At 39.5% G+C, this 16,448-nt stretch overlaps 1 protein-coding gene across 3 annotated transcripts in view; it reads left to right on the forward strand.

Moving 5' to 3' along the window:
* ptprnb (protein tyrosine phosphatase receptor type Nb) overlaps window positions 1–16,448 on the forward strand; it is a 30,519-nt gene that overhangs the window by 6,567 nt on the left and 7,504 nt on the right. The window contains exons 3-17 of one of the 3 annotated variants that reach the window (XM_088074240.1): window positions 4,454–4,564; window positions 4,642–4,747; window positions 4,823–4,985; window positions 5,552–5,948; window positions 7,243–7,386; window positions 7,896–7,930; window positions 8,261–8,430; window positions 9,282–9,368; window positions 10,094–10,173; window positions 10,347–10,411; window positions 13,016–13,228; window positions 13,550–13,852; window positions 14,568–14,715; window positions 14,859–14,932; window positions 16,220–16,297. In XM_088074240.1, coding sequence (XP_087930366.1) covers window positions 4,454–4,564; window positions 4,642–4,747; window positions 4,823–4,985; window positions 5,552–5,948; window positions 7,243–7,386; window positions 7,896–7,930; window positions 8,261–8,430; window positions 9,282–9,368; window positions 10,094–10,173; window positions 10,347–10,411; window positions 13,016–13,228; window positions 13,550–13,852; window positions 14,568–14,715; window positions 14,859–14,932; window positions 16,220–16,297 — 2,174 coding nt within the window. Of the gene's footprint in view, window positions 1–4,453; window positions 4,565–4,641; window positions 4,748–4,822; window positions 4,986–5,548; window positions 5,949–7,242; window positions 7,387–7,895; window positions 7,931–8,260; window positions 8,431–9,281; window positions 9,369–10,093; window positions 10,174–10,346; window positions 10,412–13,015; window positions 13,229–13,549; window positions 13,853–14,567; window positions 14,716–14,858; window positions 14,933–16,219; window positions 16,298–16,448 lie in introns of all 3 variants that reach the window. The other 2 variants (XM_088074239.1, XM_088074241.1) reach the window with 2 other exon arrangements.

Raw genomic sequence — 16,448 nt, forward strand, 5'->3', positions numbered from 1 at the left:
TTTATCTGCCTGAGATAAATAGTGTAATTTTGGTAATTTTTATTTTAGCACGCGCCCAAATGTGGAAGCCATGTTTTCTTTAAAAATCAGTTTTGAAAAAATAAAAAATGAAAAATGTGAAAATGTTTTTTTTTCCCCAAAAGGGTCTTTTAAAAAAATCAACAAAAGTTAAAAACTAAAAATTGCCAAAATATTTTGAAGAAAAGAAATATGCCAATTTTTTTTTTTCAAAAATAACCCCAAAGTTTGAGACAAAAAACAATTATTTATTTTATTTAAAGAAAAAAAAAATGAACAAAGTATCCTTAAGCCAAAATTAAAACAAAGAAAACTAAACTTGACTGCGTCGCCAGTGCTTAATGAATTATTTGACATGCCTCCCCCTTTTTGCACCACCCCCTCTCCTCCAATGAATAACGCACAGTCCCTCACAAGGTTTTTTGTGGACTTTTTGCGATTTGGGTAAAATAATCCGTGCACTTCTCTCTTTTCACACATTAATGAAGCCAAATTAAAACTTCTCACATGTCCTCCTCTGGGAGGCTGACGACACTTTCTTACCCAGTGGAAAGCTCGTATTCACGGTACCCTGAACGCAGCGTGACCAGAATAGTAAATCAGCCAATAGTGAGCGATCCCAGCAGGCTCCAGCAGACATGCTTCAGGAAGCTGTGACGTGTCCTCTGTCCATCACACAGTCAGGAGCGACGGCTCAGCCTGCCGTGAACAGGGTCGTCTATGATCCCTCAGTGGGTTCCCTGCTTCCTTCCTGCCTCTTCAAACGTGGTTAGGATGTTGTTGGAGAGCGTGCACGTGCGTGAGCGTGTACCTGTGTGTCTCGTCCCTCAGAGACAGCTGAACTATTGATGGTTTCTGTGTCTGTCTCGAGGATGTTTTGTTCAAGAGATGAGAACATTTAGGGAACACGAGAGTCGTGACACGAGTGTTTGATGACGCTCACAGGAAGTGCATGTGCTGAAATGCAAGAATGAGAGTGCGTTGCAGAGAAAGTAGCAGGTCGGATTTCAGACTGCATGCAATCACATTTTACATTACATTACTATACATTTTATAGGTGGAAACATCTGTAATCTGTGTAAAAGTGATTGAATAATTTTGTAACATAAATAAAATTCCAGACTGCATTTAAAAAACAGCCTTTTTTTTATCCTTACATGTCTCTAATTTTGAATGTTTTTGCAAAATTTATTTAATTCCAGACTGAATTCAAAGAACCGCCTTTGTCATCAACATCTCTAATCCTAAATATTTCAGCAAAATAAATTTGAGTCCAGACTTTATTTAAAAAATAATACTTCTCATTTTGTAAGCTCAAACATCTGTAATCTTGGATATTTTAGTAAACTATGTCTTATTCCAGGCTGCATTGAAAAAAAACAGCCCATTTTGTCTTGAAACATCTGTAATGTTTAATATGATAGTATTTATTCTAGATTGCATTTGGAAAAAAAAGCTAATTTATTGTTTTATGTTATGTCTATTGTTTGTGTCTTTAAAATAAGTTAATTGTTGAGTCCAAATGGACAATTGCACCAAATATGAAGAAATTCCCGTTCCCAAACTCCTTTGAAAAAGAATGGATGACGGATGAACATAGGGATGAACAGATAGACAAATAGCCTGAAAAAAAGCTTCTGGCAATGGTTATTTCTTATAGGATTACTAATTGCAAAAAAAAAGAAGCTCTTGCAATACATTGATTGGTAGCCCCTATATCATGTTTCATATCCTTTTTCCAAATTCTTGGCAGCATAAACCCCAGATACTGCCTGTTCGGGGCCAAACACAAGGATTGATAATAAATACAATATTTTTTCTGTAAACATCACCTTTTTAATATTAAATAGTTGATCATTTTACCTCCTCAGGCTCCATAGCTTCAATTTATAAGGTCAGAAAATCAGTAAGAAAATCATTGTGAAGCCCTGCGGTGAAACTGGTGCCTGAATATGACGCAAATAAACATTTATATACCTACCGTAAAAAACAGACACATATCCAGCTATAATCTGAATAATATTTTAAGATTCTTTTTTTTTCACCAAAATGAAGCTGGATTATTTTAGCTGACATTCACTGAAGAAACAAGCAGGAAAAACACACAATTTAAACATGAATATGGACACAATGTACAAAAATGCAAGAGGACACACATGTACACAACACACACACACACAGGAGAGCACACACACACACACACACACGCACACACACAAAGGCATACATCAACACTTTATATTTTAACAAATGTGCAACACATTTATGCACGTGCACACAAACATACACAAATAAGTACTTGCCTGCAAATACACACTCAACTACACACACTCACACACACACATATAGTGAAGCACATTATGTGTGTGTGTGTGTGTGTGTGTGTGTGTGAACGTGGGCTGTGGTGAGTCATCACCTCTGCCTCCCTCCATCTCTCATCAAACAAACACACACACACACACACACGAGGGAGACACACCGTCATCAGGCAAGTGATGTCACTGTTGTCATAGAGACGGCCGGGAGGAGCAGCGATTGGCAGAGAGCGGCTGACGGAGGGGGACCTTGTTTACGTTGCACTCTGGCTCGTCTCTCCATCTTTTGTCTCTTTCACCCCGTATCTGTCTCTCTTTGTGTCCTTCTGTCCACCTTTTCACCGCTGTGATGAACTTCATCAAGAAACTCATCATTTTTTACACACACACACACACACACACACACACACACACACACACACACACACACACACACACACATTCAAACATTCAGATGATGACTCAGACTCAGCACAGACTGAAATGGAGATGCTACGTCTGCTGGGTTTAAATTTCATCACTCAAACATTCCAGATTAAACACAGACTGAAAATGTTTTAGTGCACAAACTAAAAATCGACTTGAACCAAATATAATCAGCCGTTTAAAGCTGTGAAACGTTGGTTTAAGGACACAAAATCGGTTCTTTCATTAGTGTCGTTTTGAATGTATTTCTTTTGCTCATTATCAGCGTTTCACACAGATTACAGATGTTTTAGAAACTGAAACTTTTTCGGTCCATTTTTTAAAGCAGTCTGGAATTAAATTTATTTTACTAAAATATTTGAGATTGCAGATGTTTCCTGTTTTTTTTTTTTCAAATGTAGTAGGCAATTGAATTTATTTTACGAAAATATTCAGGATTACAGATGTTTGAGGATACAAAATTGCTCGTTCTTTTTATATGCAGTCTAAAATTACATGTATTTCACTAAATTATTCAAGATTAAAGATATCTAAGGACATAAACATTTGCTGTTTCTTTAATGTAGTCTGGAATTCAGTTTATTTTACAAAATTAATCACGATTACACGATTGTGGTTAGAATTTTAAAAAATTTACTAAATTATTCAAGATTATAGATGTTAAATAACACAACATTAGCTGTTTTTCTAATGCAGTGAATTGAATTTATTTTACCAAATTATTCAAGGTTACAGGTGTTTGAGGACACGCAATTGGCTTTTTTTCAAATGCAGTCTATGAAGACTTTACAAAATGATTTAAAATTACACATTTAAGGACAAAATTGGCTATTCTTGTTAAATGCCGTCCAAAATTAAATTTGTTTGACTAAGATATTCAAGAGTACAGATGTCTAAGGACACACAGTTTGCTTTTTTCTAATCCAAGTCTGGAATTAAATTTATTTGAACAAAAATATTCAAGATTACAGATGTGAGTACAGATGAGGACAGATTTTATTAAAATATTAATGATTACAGAGTATCAAGGACACAGAATGGGCAGTTTTTCAATTGCAGTCTGGAATTAAATGTTTTCTACTAGAATATTCAGAATTAAAGATGTTTTTTTAATGCAGTCTGGTTTTAAATAAACATATTTTTTTGCCAAAAGGTCAACTTCACTGTGACATCGTAATGTTCTGAAAAATCACTTTTCTGGCCCGTAGCCCAGAAACAGAAGGGGAGGCGTTTGAAACATGTCAAACTGTGCTAATTGTGTAGATCAGGCATGTCAAACTGGTCCACAGGGGGGCCGGTGTGGCTGCAGGTTTTGTTTCCAACCAAGTAGCAGCACACCAGACTTGACTCATTTAATCAACTGATCTCCGTCTTCAGACAGTTGATTGGTCAAACTGTGTGCTCTTGGTTGGTTGGCACAAAAACCTGCAGCCACACCGGCCCCCCTGTGGACCAGTTTGACATGCCTGGTGTAGATCTTCTCTTTTTCTTATTTTCTTTTTTGGTCATGTGGCACCAATTTCAAAAGTATTGTGTCTTTCTTCTGCAGAGACGTCCTAGTTTATGAAAAGACCAGCAGTGAAAAACTTCTTTGAGGAAGAAGATTTTTTTTAATGTTTGGTTTACATCTACGCCTGCTCGATAAAGTCACTGACTTGTTGAAGAAACTAACTTGTTGCTGTCCTCCCGTGCAGACGGTTTGTTCGGACAGTGCCGGGCTCCTCACCAGGAGCCCGTCCAGTACCAGGTGTCTGTCCCTGTCTTGCACAAGCTGCAGGAAGTCCTCAAAGATCTGATGGTGCAAGGTGAGTCTCTTCCACACTGATAAAAAAGTCAGACAAAAGAGGCTGCGTAACATTGGAGTATTCTCTTGGCTGCGCAGGTCTGACCTGGAAGGACGACGTCACCCAGGCGATCATCAGCCGCGAGCTGAGTCACGTTCCCACGGTCGGCTCGTCCTCCAAACTTCACGAGAAGACGCCAAAACAGTAAGAAGACAAACAGCAAAACCAGCACAAAGGGAAATAAAAAAGAAAAATCTGAATAAAATGTTTTATTTCTAGGTTATCCGGACTGTCGGGCCCCAGTCAACGGAGGGTTCAGGGGCCCGAGGAGCTAGCTGACCCTGACATGATGCAGCAGTACATGGACTACATGATCCTGGACCCCTCCCGATCCTCCGTCCACATGCAGACGCCCCTGTTGGACCCGTATACCTACCATCAGGTGGGGAAAGACACATAGCACAGAGAGACTCAACCTGCTTTGCTTGAGGGCCACTTTTGCAAAATGCCAGGGGCCAGTTGCAGCTCCATACATGTTCCTGCAATTCTAGGACATTTCTAGGATTTAGGACATTTTTTTAGATTTTAGCACATTTCTTGGATTTTAGGACATTTCTCAAATTTTAGGACAGTTCTAGGAGTTTAGGTCATTTCAAGGATTTTGGGATGTTTCCCAGATTTTAGGATGTCTCTCTGATTTTAGGAAGTTTCTAGGATTCTAGGACTTTACTCAGATTTTAGGACATTTTTCAGATTTCAGGACACAAGGGGCGTAGCTAGGATCCTCCACTGGCAATTTTTTTTGGACGAACAACAATTTTATTGTGAATTAAAATATGGTTGGGGGCCACTCAGTACCCTCCTGGGGCCCAAATTTGGCTTGTGGGTTGGAAGTTAAGTGTCACTTAAATAATATGGCAGAGGTGTTTCTCAGCCTGTTGTGGAGTTACTCTGTCTCTTATGGGCCAAAAAAACAAACGTTGTGTTGTGTTTGTGTCGTTGCAGCAGCAGTATGGCTACCAGGAGGAAGAGGAGCGCTCCCTCAACTCTCTGGACGATAACACCGCCTTCCCGCTCCTCACCTCCCCCTCTCGCTCCAGATCTCGGGGAAACACTCTGGACAGAGACCGGCAGCTTTTACAGGACCTGGTGTCCCTCTACCTCACCTCCCCTTCTTCATCCTCTTCATCCTCTTCCTCCCCTGTGCAGTCTCTCCCAGGACACAGAGGGGCGGTAGCAGCAGGGTTTCCCTCCTCCTCATCCTCCTCCTCGTCCTCCTCCTTCTTTCCGGAGCTGGACTATGATGAGGACTACATTTCCCAGGTGGCTCAGCTCAGCAAGCAGCAGCAGGAGCAGGCGGAGAAGAAGGCGCAGGAGGAGTACGACGCCCTGTCAGGACTGGATGGTGAGAGAAGACCGGACATAAATGAAATGAAAAAAGTTCCTTTTCAAACATGCGGTGTTGGAAAATTACATAAATTTTAATAATAATGATTTTGAGGTACTTCAGTGTTCCCATTTGCTGTAACTTTATACTTCTACTTTTCCACAATTCACAGGAAAATATTGCACTTTTGACTTTATTTGATGACTTAAAGGTCCAGCATGTCAGATGTGGTGGCGTCTCTAAAATCTCAAAAACAAACGGCCGTTGCTTCGAGGTTCTGTCCCTGAAAGCACACACTTCCTGCAGTCAGACAACCCAACGCTTCAGCAGATGTTTGCATTGTACATTCCTGTAAACCAGGGATACTTTTTTCAGCAATTTTTCAGCATTGCTGTGGTGAAGGTTTGTTTAGGATTAGGCACAAAAACCACTTGGTTATTGTTAGGAAGAGATCAGGTTTTGGCTTAAAATACCCATGTTTGGCGGCATAAAAGCGAAGTGGTTGGTTGGTGAGAAATACCCAGGACACTGCTGGGAAACACTACTGGGAGAGGCAACAAAGGGTTGGTTAAAACATTCAGGATCGGTGCCTTAAATGGCACTGGGAAACGCCACAAATGGTCACTTGAAAAACCCAAGATCAGTGGATCACATGCCGCTGAAAAACGCTACAAAGAGTTGCTGAAAACCTCCTGGAACGCTGGCTCAAACACCGCAGGAAAATGCCACCAGTTGATAGTTATAACGCCCTGAATCTGTGGCACAAACACTGCTGAGAACCTCTGAAAAGGGTTTGTAGAAACACCCCAGATTTGTGGCTCAAATGTCGCTGGGATATGCTGCGAAGAGTCACTAAAAACACCCTTAATCGTAGGCTCAGATGCTGCTTGGAAATCCCGCAAATGATCAGTAAAAAACTCCTGGGATCGGTCACTCAAACGCCAGTAGGAAATGCCGCCAGTTGTTGGTAAAACACCCAGAATCTGTGGCTTAAATTACTCGGGGAAATGTCACGAAGGGTCAGTAAAAACTCCCAGGAGCGTTAGTTAGAGCATCGCTGGGTAACGCCACAAAGGGTCGTAAAAGCATTAGGGATCTGTGGCTCAAATGCTGCTGGGAAACGCCGCCAGGAGAAGTTTCAGCTGGTTGCAATCTGAAGTCCTCACCACTAGATGCCCTAAATCCTGCTCAATTTTTTACACTGGACCTTCAAGTTCCAGTATCAAGTACAATCTGTTTTTTTAGGTCTACCGTGTGTTTGTGTGTGTGTGTGTGTGTGTGTGTGTGTGTGTGTGTGTGATGTGTTTTTCAGAGCGCTCTCTGCAGAGGCTGGCTCTGCTGCTCGACCACTACGGCCTCGACATGAAGGATTTGTCCCCCGAGCAGAGAGACAACCTGCCAGCCGCTCTGAAGCAGCTGCAGCTGGAGAGCTCTTACGCTCACAAACAAACCAAAGGTCGGTCCGATCTGAGTACTCTGCGTACAGCAGACACGCGTCATCAGTCGCTCTTTACTGCTGCTGCACGAGCGGCGTGCACAGTTCATAAAAACAAGAGGACTGATGCGAATCAGGAGCTTTAAATCAGCTGTTGTTTCTGTCTGATGCTTATGAAAATTGGACAAAGATATTATACCACCAATAAGACACTGGTTGTCATGGTTACCAGACAGTTTGAGCATCAAACACTTCATTTGCTGCCTTATGGTAAACGTTCATGCATCAGTTTGTGGTGTGATACTGAACCAGGTCCACAGAGACACAGACACAGTAAAATGTAAGCGTTTTTTTAGTTTTAACTTTTGTTTTCTTATGCAACAGTTATCGCTGTTTTGATATTTGGATCCTAAATGGATTTATGCAAATAGTAAATAACCAGAATGTGGATTAAAGACTGTGTCCAAATACATATAAATATAGTTTGTCTTGCAATATTAGTGATTATTTTGTTTTTGTTTCCTAATCAGATAAATATGGGAATGACGCTGCTGCGGGAAAGAAGGTAAGCATTGCTCTTAGTTGTTGTTTTTTATCTTATAAATAATTATATATATAAAATATATATAATATATATAAATAATTAATAATGTAAAGAGAACTACATGTATGTTTATTATAACTACATATTTAAAATTATGTTACAGAAATATATTTTTAAATTATTTGCTGCATTTTTTTCAGGCCATTTCCTTTTTTGTTTTGCCTTTTTTCTTTTAGTTATTTTTTGTGTCATTTCTTGTGAAGTTGCTCGAATGTTCTTGCAAGAAATCATACAAATTTGCTCAAGTTTGGAGTGGTTAATTGCATGTCTTTATTTCTCTTTCTCTGTCAGGTCTCAGAGGGTTCGATGGCCTATAAGGTGGCCACAGCCGAGGCTCCGCCCTCCACCAACAAGCCACCAAAACCAGAAAAAGCTCAGCAAGAGTCGACTCCCGCTGCGGCAGCCAAAGATGACGCAGCGGCCAACGCAGAGGAGTACGGCTACATCGTCACCAATCAGAGGTACGACATGCTCACCTGCGCCGCCCGTCAGGAGATGATGTCATCTGTGAGTGTGAGTGAGTGTGGTGTCTGGTCGTTTTTCTATGTTTTTCTGTTGTCTTCATGTCTTTGAGTTTGTTTGTTTGTTTGTTGTTGGAGAAGACAGGAAGCAGAAAAAAACCCTACAGTGAAAGTCTCTGAAGTTACAGAAGTAAAAGTACTTGTGGAAAGATGTTTGTACTTTCAGATGAAATGAAAGAGGAAAAGAAACAAATCAGAGAGGAACGTAAAGAAAAAATGACAGCAAAAAAAATGAAAGCAGGGCGTAAGACAAGACAGAAATGGAAGGAAAGGAGGAAGCAAAGGATGACAGAAAGTGAGGGAAGGAAAGATAAATCAAAGAAACTTATTGTTGAAAGAAGGACATACATTTAAAGGAAGGAAGGAGGAGAAAGGAAAGGATGAACATGTTAAAGGGGGAGATTTTTTTTTTAAAAAAAGAAAACTGACATTATTTTTAAGTCACCAAAAAGTTTAAAAGAAAAAAATATTGCCAAAGTTTTTGAAGAAAGATTTTTTTTTGTTTTTTACAGAAAAGGTACTGAAAAAAAATTAAAGAAAAAAAATTGCCAGAAGTTTTTTAAAAACCAAAATGTTTAAAAAAAAATCCAAACATTTTGAAGGTATAAAATTGCCAAACAGGAAGGCAAAAGTGATGTAAAGAGGGGAGGACAGGAAGGAATGAAAGAAAGCGGGACAGCAGGAAGGAGGGACAGATATCAGATGTCAGTGATGGTGGAGATCAGTCTGTGTATAAATGTGTGTGTTCGTGTGTGTGTGTGTGTATGAATGTGTGCGTTTTGTCGCCGCAGCCCCCTCAGTCTGAACGACGGGGTGCGTCTGCTGGAGCTGCTGTCAGAGAGGATCGGCCTCTCCACCGGCTCCGTCATCAGCATCAGGTAGGACCCGAGGGGCAGCGTCAGGCGCTCATAAAAAATAATAATAAAATCTAAAAATTAAAATAAAATCCCCTCCCTGCTGCCTGATGCCTCTGGATCCTCCGTATGTGAACTCGTGTGCTGGCTTTGATTTCCTGGATTACCCTTAAATCTGTTCCTGGAAGCTGAAATTACAGCCTGACGGAGCTGAGCTGCGTGCTGTGTTGATGTTCTGCATGTGGAAATGATTCACTGCTTTTATTCTGCTCATCCTTTTTCCTGCCTGCTCTAATCTTTCCCCCGACACCGACCCCTGACCTCTGACCCTAAAGTGGAAACTTAATTGCAAGGGTTTTTTGTGTTTGTTTTGCTTTTTTTTATTTCTGTTATGTTTGTAATTTTTAAGTCAAGAGTTTGTTAGTATTCTAGAATCCACATAAAATAGTAAAAGATAAATACATTTAAAAAATAGTTAGAAATAAAAAAAAAATTAATAATAGTCTATAGTACATCCAGAAAAGACACCTATACCACATCCAGAAAAATCTGTGTGACGTCCAGTTCACTTCATTCATGTTTTATGGAGCTGGTCAGAAAACTTAAAAGGACACATATTATTCATTCTTCATCCTCAAAAACACAAGAAAATTTTGAAAATAAAGTACTCGAGCAAATTACAATTGCAGCACATTTGTCATTGAGTAAATGTCTTAAATTTCTGTGTCTTGTGTTTTGTTGTTGTGCAGCGTTGTCGGCCCTTCGATCACCTTCAGGATCAGACCGAACTCCAAGAACCTGACGGCCGGAGAGGTGGCGGAGAAAGCCGGTGTGTCACACTTCTGAAAAATAAAAAAATACATTTTATTTTTAGAGCACATTTCACAATACTCAAAGATGTTTAACAGAGACGAAACAAAGTCAGTTGAAGAAGTCTTGTTATTGTCACTATTGTGTTTTTAAATACTTTCTCGTCGTTGTTTCAATGTTTGTTTCGTGCAGTTGCAGAGAAGAACTTCCTGGAGTCTGAGACAGGCCTGAAGGTGCTGCAGAGCGGCGTCGGAGAGGTGGGTGAAACCTGACAAACTGTCAGAGAAGAAGAAAGGCTGCAGAGGGTTTTCATGTGCAGGCTGGAGGAGCAGAGGGATGACATTAGATCCAGTTTTGATGAGGATGATCGGAGGATTATAGAGCCGATAGAGGAGGAAATGAGAGGAAGACTCAGATCTTTCAAGTAAAATTACTAATACCACAGAGTAAAAATACTCCCAAGTCCTGCATTCAAAATTGGTCAGTGAACTTAAAAAAACTTAAAATTCATCCCCAAACTAATCTTTTCTCAAATAGTATTATTTTCAGTGCAGTACTTGTAAAAGAGTGGTACTTTTACTTAAATGAAGGATCCAAATATTTCTTCGAACTCTGTAGCATGAGTACATTTACTTTTCAATCTAAAAAATCTAAAATCTAAATCTAAAGTCCCCTGAATTGTACTTAAGTGCAGTACTTGGTAATTTTACAACAATGTTACGTTTAAATGCAATAAAATGAAATAAAACAATTAAAAAGGAAGTGAAATATAATAAATTATATACAATAAAATAAAAAGGTTTTATACACTTTTATTTTGAAAGTGAGTCCGGGAAGTAAAGTTTGCGTTAGTTCACAGGAGCTTGACGCTCTTCGTAATCCGGCTCGGGTCCATGTGAGTGCAGCAGGACGTCAAGAAAGCTGCTCTGCATCTTGCGTTTGGTGAGTGAAAATATAAAAATCTCTTAATTAACACTTAAATATTATTATGATCACAGAGTTTATTAAGAGAGCAGTTAATCCTGAAGATAATAATGTACCTTTATGACACGATGCTTATTGATGACTTTACCCCGCGAAAAAACGTCTAATATTCTGAAAAAGAGGAATAAATAATCAGTTTACAGTGACATTTTTGGAATGAAATTTCTTATATAAACCTAAAAATGTCCCTTCACCATCAGAATGTAGTGTCAGTTAGTCATTTATGGTGCTTTTTATTATTTGTGCTGTTTGAATAATATTCCTAAGATTTCCCTAAAAATATGAGAGCCGTATATTTGTACTCAATAACTAGTTTATGTGATATTTTGTCACTTTATTTCCTCAATAAAACAATCCTATAATATTCATAAGGATGTCTGTACACTAAATAATACGTTTATAGCAACAGTTTTGTACTTAACATTCTTAATATAACTTAAGGGCCTAAAACATGATATATATATATATTTTTTTTTGACTGCAAAGTTTTTTTAATGGAAATATTTTTATTATATCCTTCAATAATATATCACAGGTTATTTACAGCTCTTGTCTGTTATTGTGACGTTTGCAGATGTTTTTAAGTCAAGTTTTATCTTTTTTATGGATTTATTTCTTAAATGAATTTATTTGTAGCTCCATAAATTAAAGGTAAGAGAGGAAAACTTGACTTGTGATGATTAAATGTTGTTTTCAGTTCCTCTAAAAAGCAGTGAACCACCTTGAACCACATGCAGCCTGGTGATCCATTTTCCTTTTCACCTCTGTTTCGCTCACACTGAACCCCACTGGGGCCCCTTTATAATAGCAGGTGAAGTAGCCTTTCTACCCCCCCAGCTTCGACTTTAATGTCTTTCAGATACCACACACACACACACACACACACACACACACACACACACACACACACACACACACACACAGCGCCTCACATTCCTGAGGCCCACAGAGAGGAAGGAGGAGGTCCGAAAGGTCAACAGAGACAATTCATCCGAGGAGGGGAGGGAGGAGGGAGGAGGATGAAAAGGAGGGGGGATGAAGTTAGGAACAAAGAAGAAGAAACGATGAGAGAAGAGGGCAGAAAGAGAGGAGCGAGGGAGCAAAGTAGTTTTTGTCCCAGGTTCCTGCTGAGATGGACGGGAAGAAATAAATGAAAACCACCTCCTCTGCCTCATTGGTTAATGTTTGATACTTCCGTCCCATTCTTGTGAACTCAGTATCTCGAGGGAATTTCCTCAAATTTGGCACAAACGTCCCTGTCAGTCTCAATTTTGTGAGCACAATATTTCAAAAACTCTTTGAGGGATTTTTTTGTGTGTTTTTTTTTCAGATGTGGCACAAACGTCCACTTGGACTCTTTAGCGTATTAATTCTTGAGTTATAGCAAATCACTTATTTTATGACGTCACAGTGATTTTGACCACCAAATTCTTATTAGTTCATTTATGATTTAAGTGGACATTAGTGCCACGTTTGAGGAAACTCCTCCACGGCCTTCTTCAGAAATTGCGTTTATGAAAATAAGATGGACTCATAGGAGGTAACAGGTAAAAGATCACAGTGAGCTGACTTCCATGGCATGCTGGTGAACACCATATTATTTTGGTGAAATTTCTTCAAATTTGTCACAAACATTCAGTTGGACTCAACAATGAACAATTAGTTACTCGGCGTCATAACTGAGGAACAGACAGGGACACAGATACTGAATTGGTGAAACTAATCCGTAAACTGTGCTGATTGTAGAAATCTGTGTGACGCATTTTTGTTTTCACAGACATTGATGCGAACTGTAAAAGAAACATGTCTGATTCTCAGAGGCATACAACAGCAAGGCAGTAATTACAGTAACTGTCTTTCCTGTTCTCCTGCTGCAGAGGAATGATGGGAAGGCGTTGCCCCTGGCGACCCGAGTCCAGCCCAGTGGCTCCCGCTGGGTGTTTGCCACGCTGGTGGCCATGGCCTGCATCGGCAGCATCCTGGTGGCGACCATGACCATCGCCTGCTTACGTCACCACGCCCACCGGCTGGCAGCGAAGAAACTGGGTCTGGGACCAGAGGGGGGCAGTTTCACTCACCAGGAGTACCAGGTGGGAGAGAAAAACTACAAATATGTCCTCTGAACAAAGGAGTCAGAATCACCAGCAAAGACAAAATTTAAAGACTTGTAGTGTACATTTGGATATAGATTTGTGTCAGCATTATTTGTGTACAAATCAAAATTCATGTTTAAATTTGCAATCTGTAAATTCAAAACAACTTCCAAAAATACAAAAAATTTGTAAACTCACAAAACTTTTATATAAGACAAATCTGCAAACACACGAATTCTAAAAATCGGGAAAAAAATAGTACTGAGAATAGTTTTCATTTAAAAGTGATAAAGCAGTGATGCATAACTGGCTCATCAGGACCTGTGTCGCCAGCACATGGCCTCCAAAGGCGCCTTCGGACGCCTGGAAGCAGCTGCCCTCGGCGCAGTGGGAGGAGCGAGCGGAGGAGGAGGTGCAGGAGGAGGAGGAGGTGGAGCTGGTGTTGGTAGTGGAGGAGCAGGAGCAGCAGGGGGAGGAGGCGCCGACTCGAGGGTGAGCAGCGTGTCGTCCCAGTTCAGCGACGGAGCCCAACCCAGTCCGAGCTCGCACAGCAGCACGCCGTCATGGTGCGAGGAGCCAGCCCAGGCCAACATGGACATCTCCACCGGTCACATGATACTGGTCAGTTACCCCCCAACCCTTTTCTAATGCACAATCAAAGTAATGTGATTTACACTGGAAATAGGTTTGGTACTTTTAGTAGAGTGCATAAAAGAGCATCATCATAGAGCATAGACCCCCCCCCCCCAAACACACACACACACACACACACACACACACACACACACACACACACACACACCCCAAAGAGGTCCTAGCTAGGCTCCTAATGTCCCAAAATCCTAGAAATGCACAACCTTAAAATCCAAGAAACGTGATAAAATCCTAGAAACAATTTCATATCTCAAAAATGTCCTAAAATCCTAGAAATGCCCTAAAATCCTAGAAACATTTTAAAATCTTAGAAATGTCCTAGAAACATTTTAAAATCTTAGAAATGTCCTAAAATCTGAGGAATGTCCTGAAATCCTTGAAATGTGCTAAAAACTTTAGAAACATTTTAAAATCCTAGAAATGTCCTAAAATCCTAGAAATGTCCTAAAATCCAAGAAATGTCCTAAAATCTTGAAAACATGCATGGGGCTGCTGCGACTGGCCCCTGTCTTTTTGCAAAAGTGGCCCCAAGCAAAGGAAGTTAAGTATCTCTGCTCTACAAACTTTCAAATGAATCAACAAATTTGAACCATTTGTTGACACAAATTTGGTTTTCACAGAATTATTTTTTCTGCAGTATTTGAGTCACTGTGTATTGAGCGAATAATCTATCATCCCTCAGGCCTACATGGAGGACCACCTGAGGAACAAGGACCGTCTGATGAAGGAGTGGGAGGCTCTGTGTTCCTACCAGGCCGAGCCCAGCGCCGTCTCTGTGGCTCAGAGCGATGCCAATGCCAAGAAAAACCGCTGCCCCGACTCTGTGCCCTGTGAGTCTAAAGATGCCAAATATGTCGGGCTGAATTTTGGGGCAAATGTCTCTGCAATGATGCACAAGACTTTAAAATATAAATATTACTAAATTAAAATAAAGTGGATGTCTGAGGGGTTAAAAGTCACTGCTGTCCATCAGATGACCACTCCAGGGTGAAGCTGAAAGCAGAGATTAACCCTTCTCGCTCTGACTACATCAACGCCAGCACCATAGTAAGTATGCCACTCGCCAACAGATGACGCATGAAAACGTCATACTACTAAAAATGCCATAGTATCGTATGTCAGAACGATGTTAAAAAAGTTGTATTATGATATGTCAAAAAATATATTAAAAAACATATATATTAAAAATTCAAAAGTCAAATGAAATTTCACAAAAGTCATAGTGTCGCATGTCGTAAAAATTATAATAAAAAGTCATAGCATGGTACGTGAAAATTATAATTTTTTTAAATCAGAAAAAGGTCATAGTAATGTTTGCCATAAATGAGAAATAGTCAGAGTGTGAAAAAAGTCTTTTTATACTGTGTTGTAAATTCTCAAAAAAAAGTCATAGTATAATATGTTGAAAAGGGTTATAGTATGTTGAAAGAACTGTAAAAATGTCATATTGTGGAATATCAAAAAACTGGAAGAAAAAAATCATAGTATCATATTTCCAAAAAAAGTCATTGTTTAGTTTGTCGAAAAAATTGAAAAAGTTCTAGTAGAATTTGTGGAAAACGTCATAATAGTATTGAATACTATTTCAAGTCATACTGTAGTGTGTCGGAAAAAAAGTCATAGTATGGTGTGTCGATAAATAAACTGAAAAAAAGTCATAGTTTATTACAAGAAAGCCAAGGTATACTATACTATGGCGAACAAATCATCTGTGCAGTCCCGTGAAGCCCAACGGTTTAGTATGTGGGAAAATGTCAAATTTTGACATGTGGAAATAATGGCCAAAAACACCTTACTTTAGCATGTCAAAAAAATGACCAAAAAATGCCACAGTAAGGTTTGTCGAAAAATGTCAAATCTTGACTTGTTAAAAAAATGGATGAAAACGATATATTATCGCTTTTCAAAAATACTGAACAAAAGTCAGAGTATAGTTTGTCAGAAAAAAAGGCATATCTCAGTACGTCAGGGAAAAAGTGGAAAAACAGTGTCGTATGCCATTAAACAAAAAAACATCATAGTATAGTATTTCAAAATATTTCTTAAAGTCAGTACCGTTTGCCATAAAAAATCATAAAAAGTCATCATTTACTCTGCTGTAAAATTCATCATACAAAAGTAACGGTATTGTAAAGTATGTAATAAAAAAAAATAAAATCATCAATAATGTTATTTAGGGATATGTATGTTCCAAAAAAGGTTTTCCAGGAAGAATGCAGTCGATCCAGTGGAGCTGGCACCGTCACAGCTGGTTTCTATGGTAACTGAGACTTTGTGTTCATGTCTGAAGTGGTCTTTGCCTGTTTTTAACCTCTCACCTTCTCCTCCCTTCAGATTGAGCACGACCCCCGGATGCCGGCCTACATCGCCACACAAGGCCCTCTGTCGCACACCATCTCTGATTTTTGGCAGGTCAGTGACACTTAAAATAAAAACTCCACTTACATGTCATGTTAATTTTATGTATGTTTCTGTATGTTGCACTATTGCTACTGTATGCTGTGGAGTTCTGCTATTTGAACTGTTTTTAGTTGAATACTTGATGATTGTTGGTCATTACAGT

This window comes from Plectropomus leopardus, chromosome 24 (assembly GCF_026936395.1).
Source record: "Plectropomus leopardus strain MGB_pleo_1.0 chromosome 24, ASM2693639v1, whole genome shotgun sequence".
NCBI lineage: Eukaryota > Metazoa > Chordata > Actinopteri > Perciformes > Serranidae > Plectropomus > Plectropomus leopardus.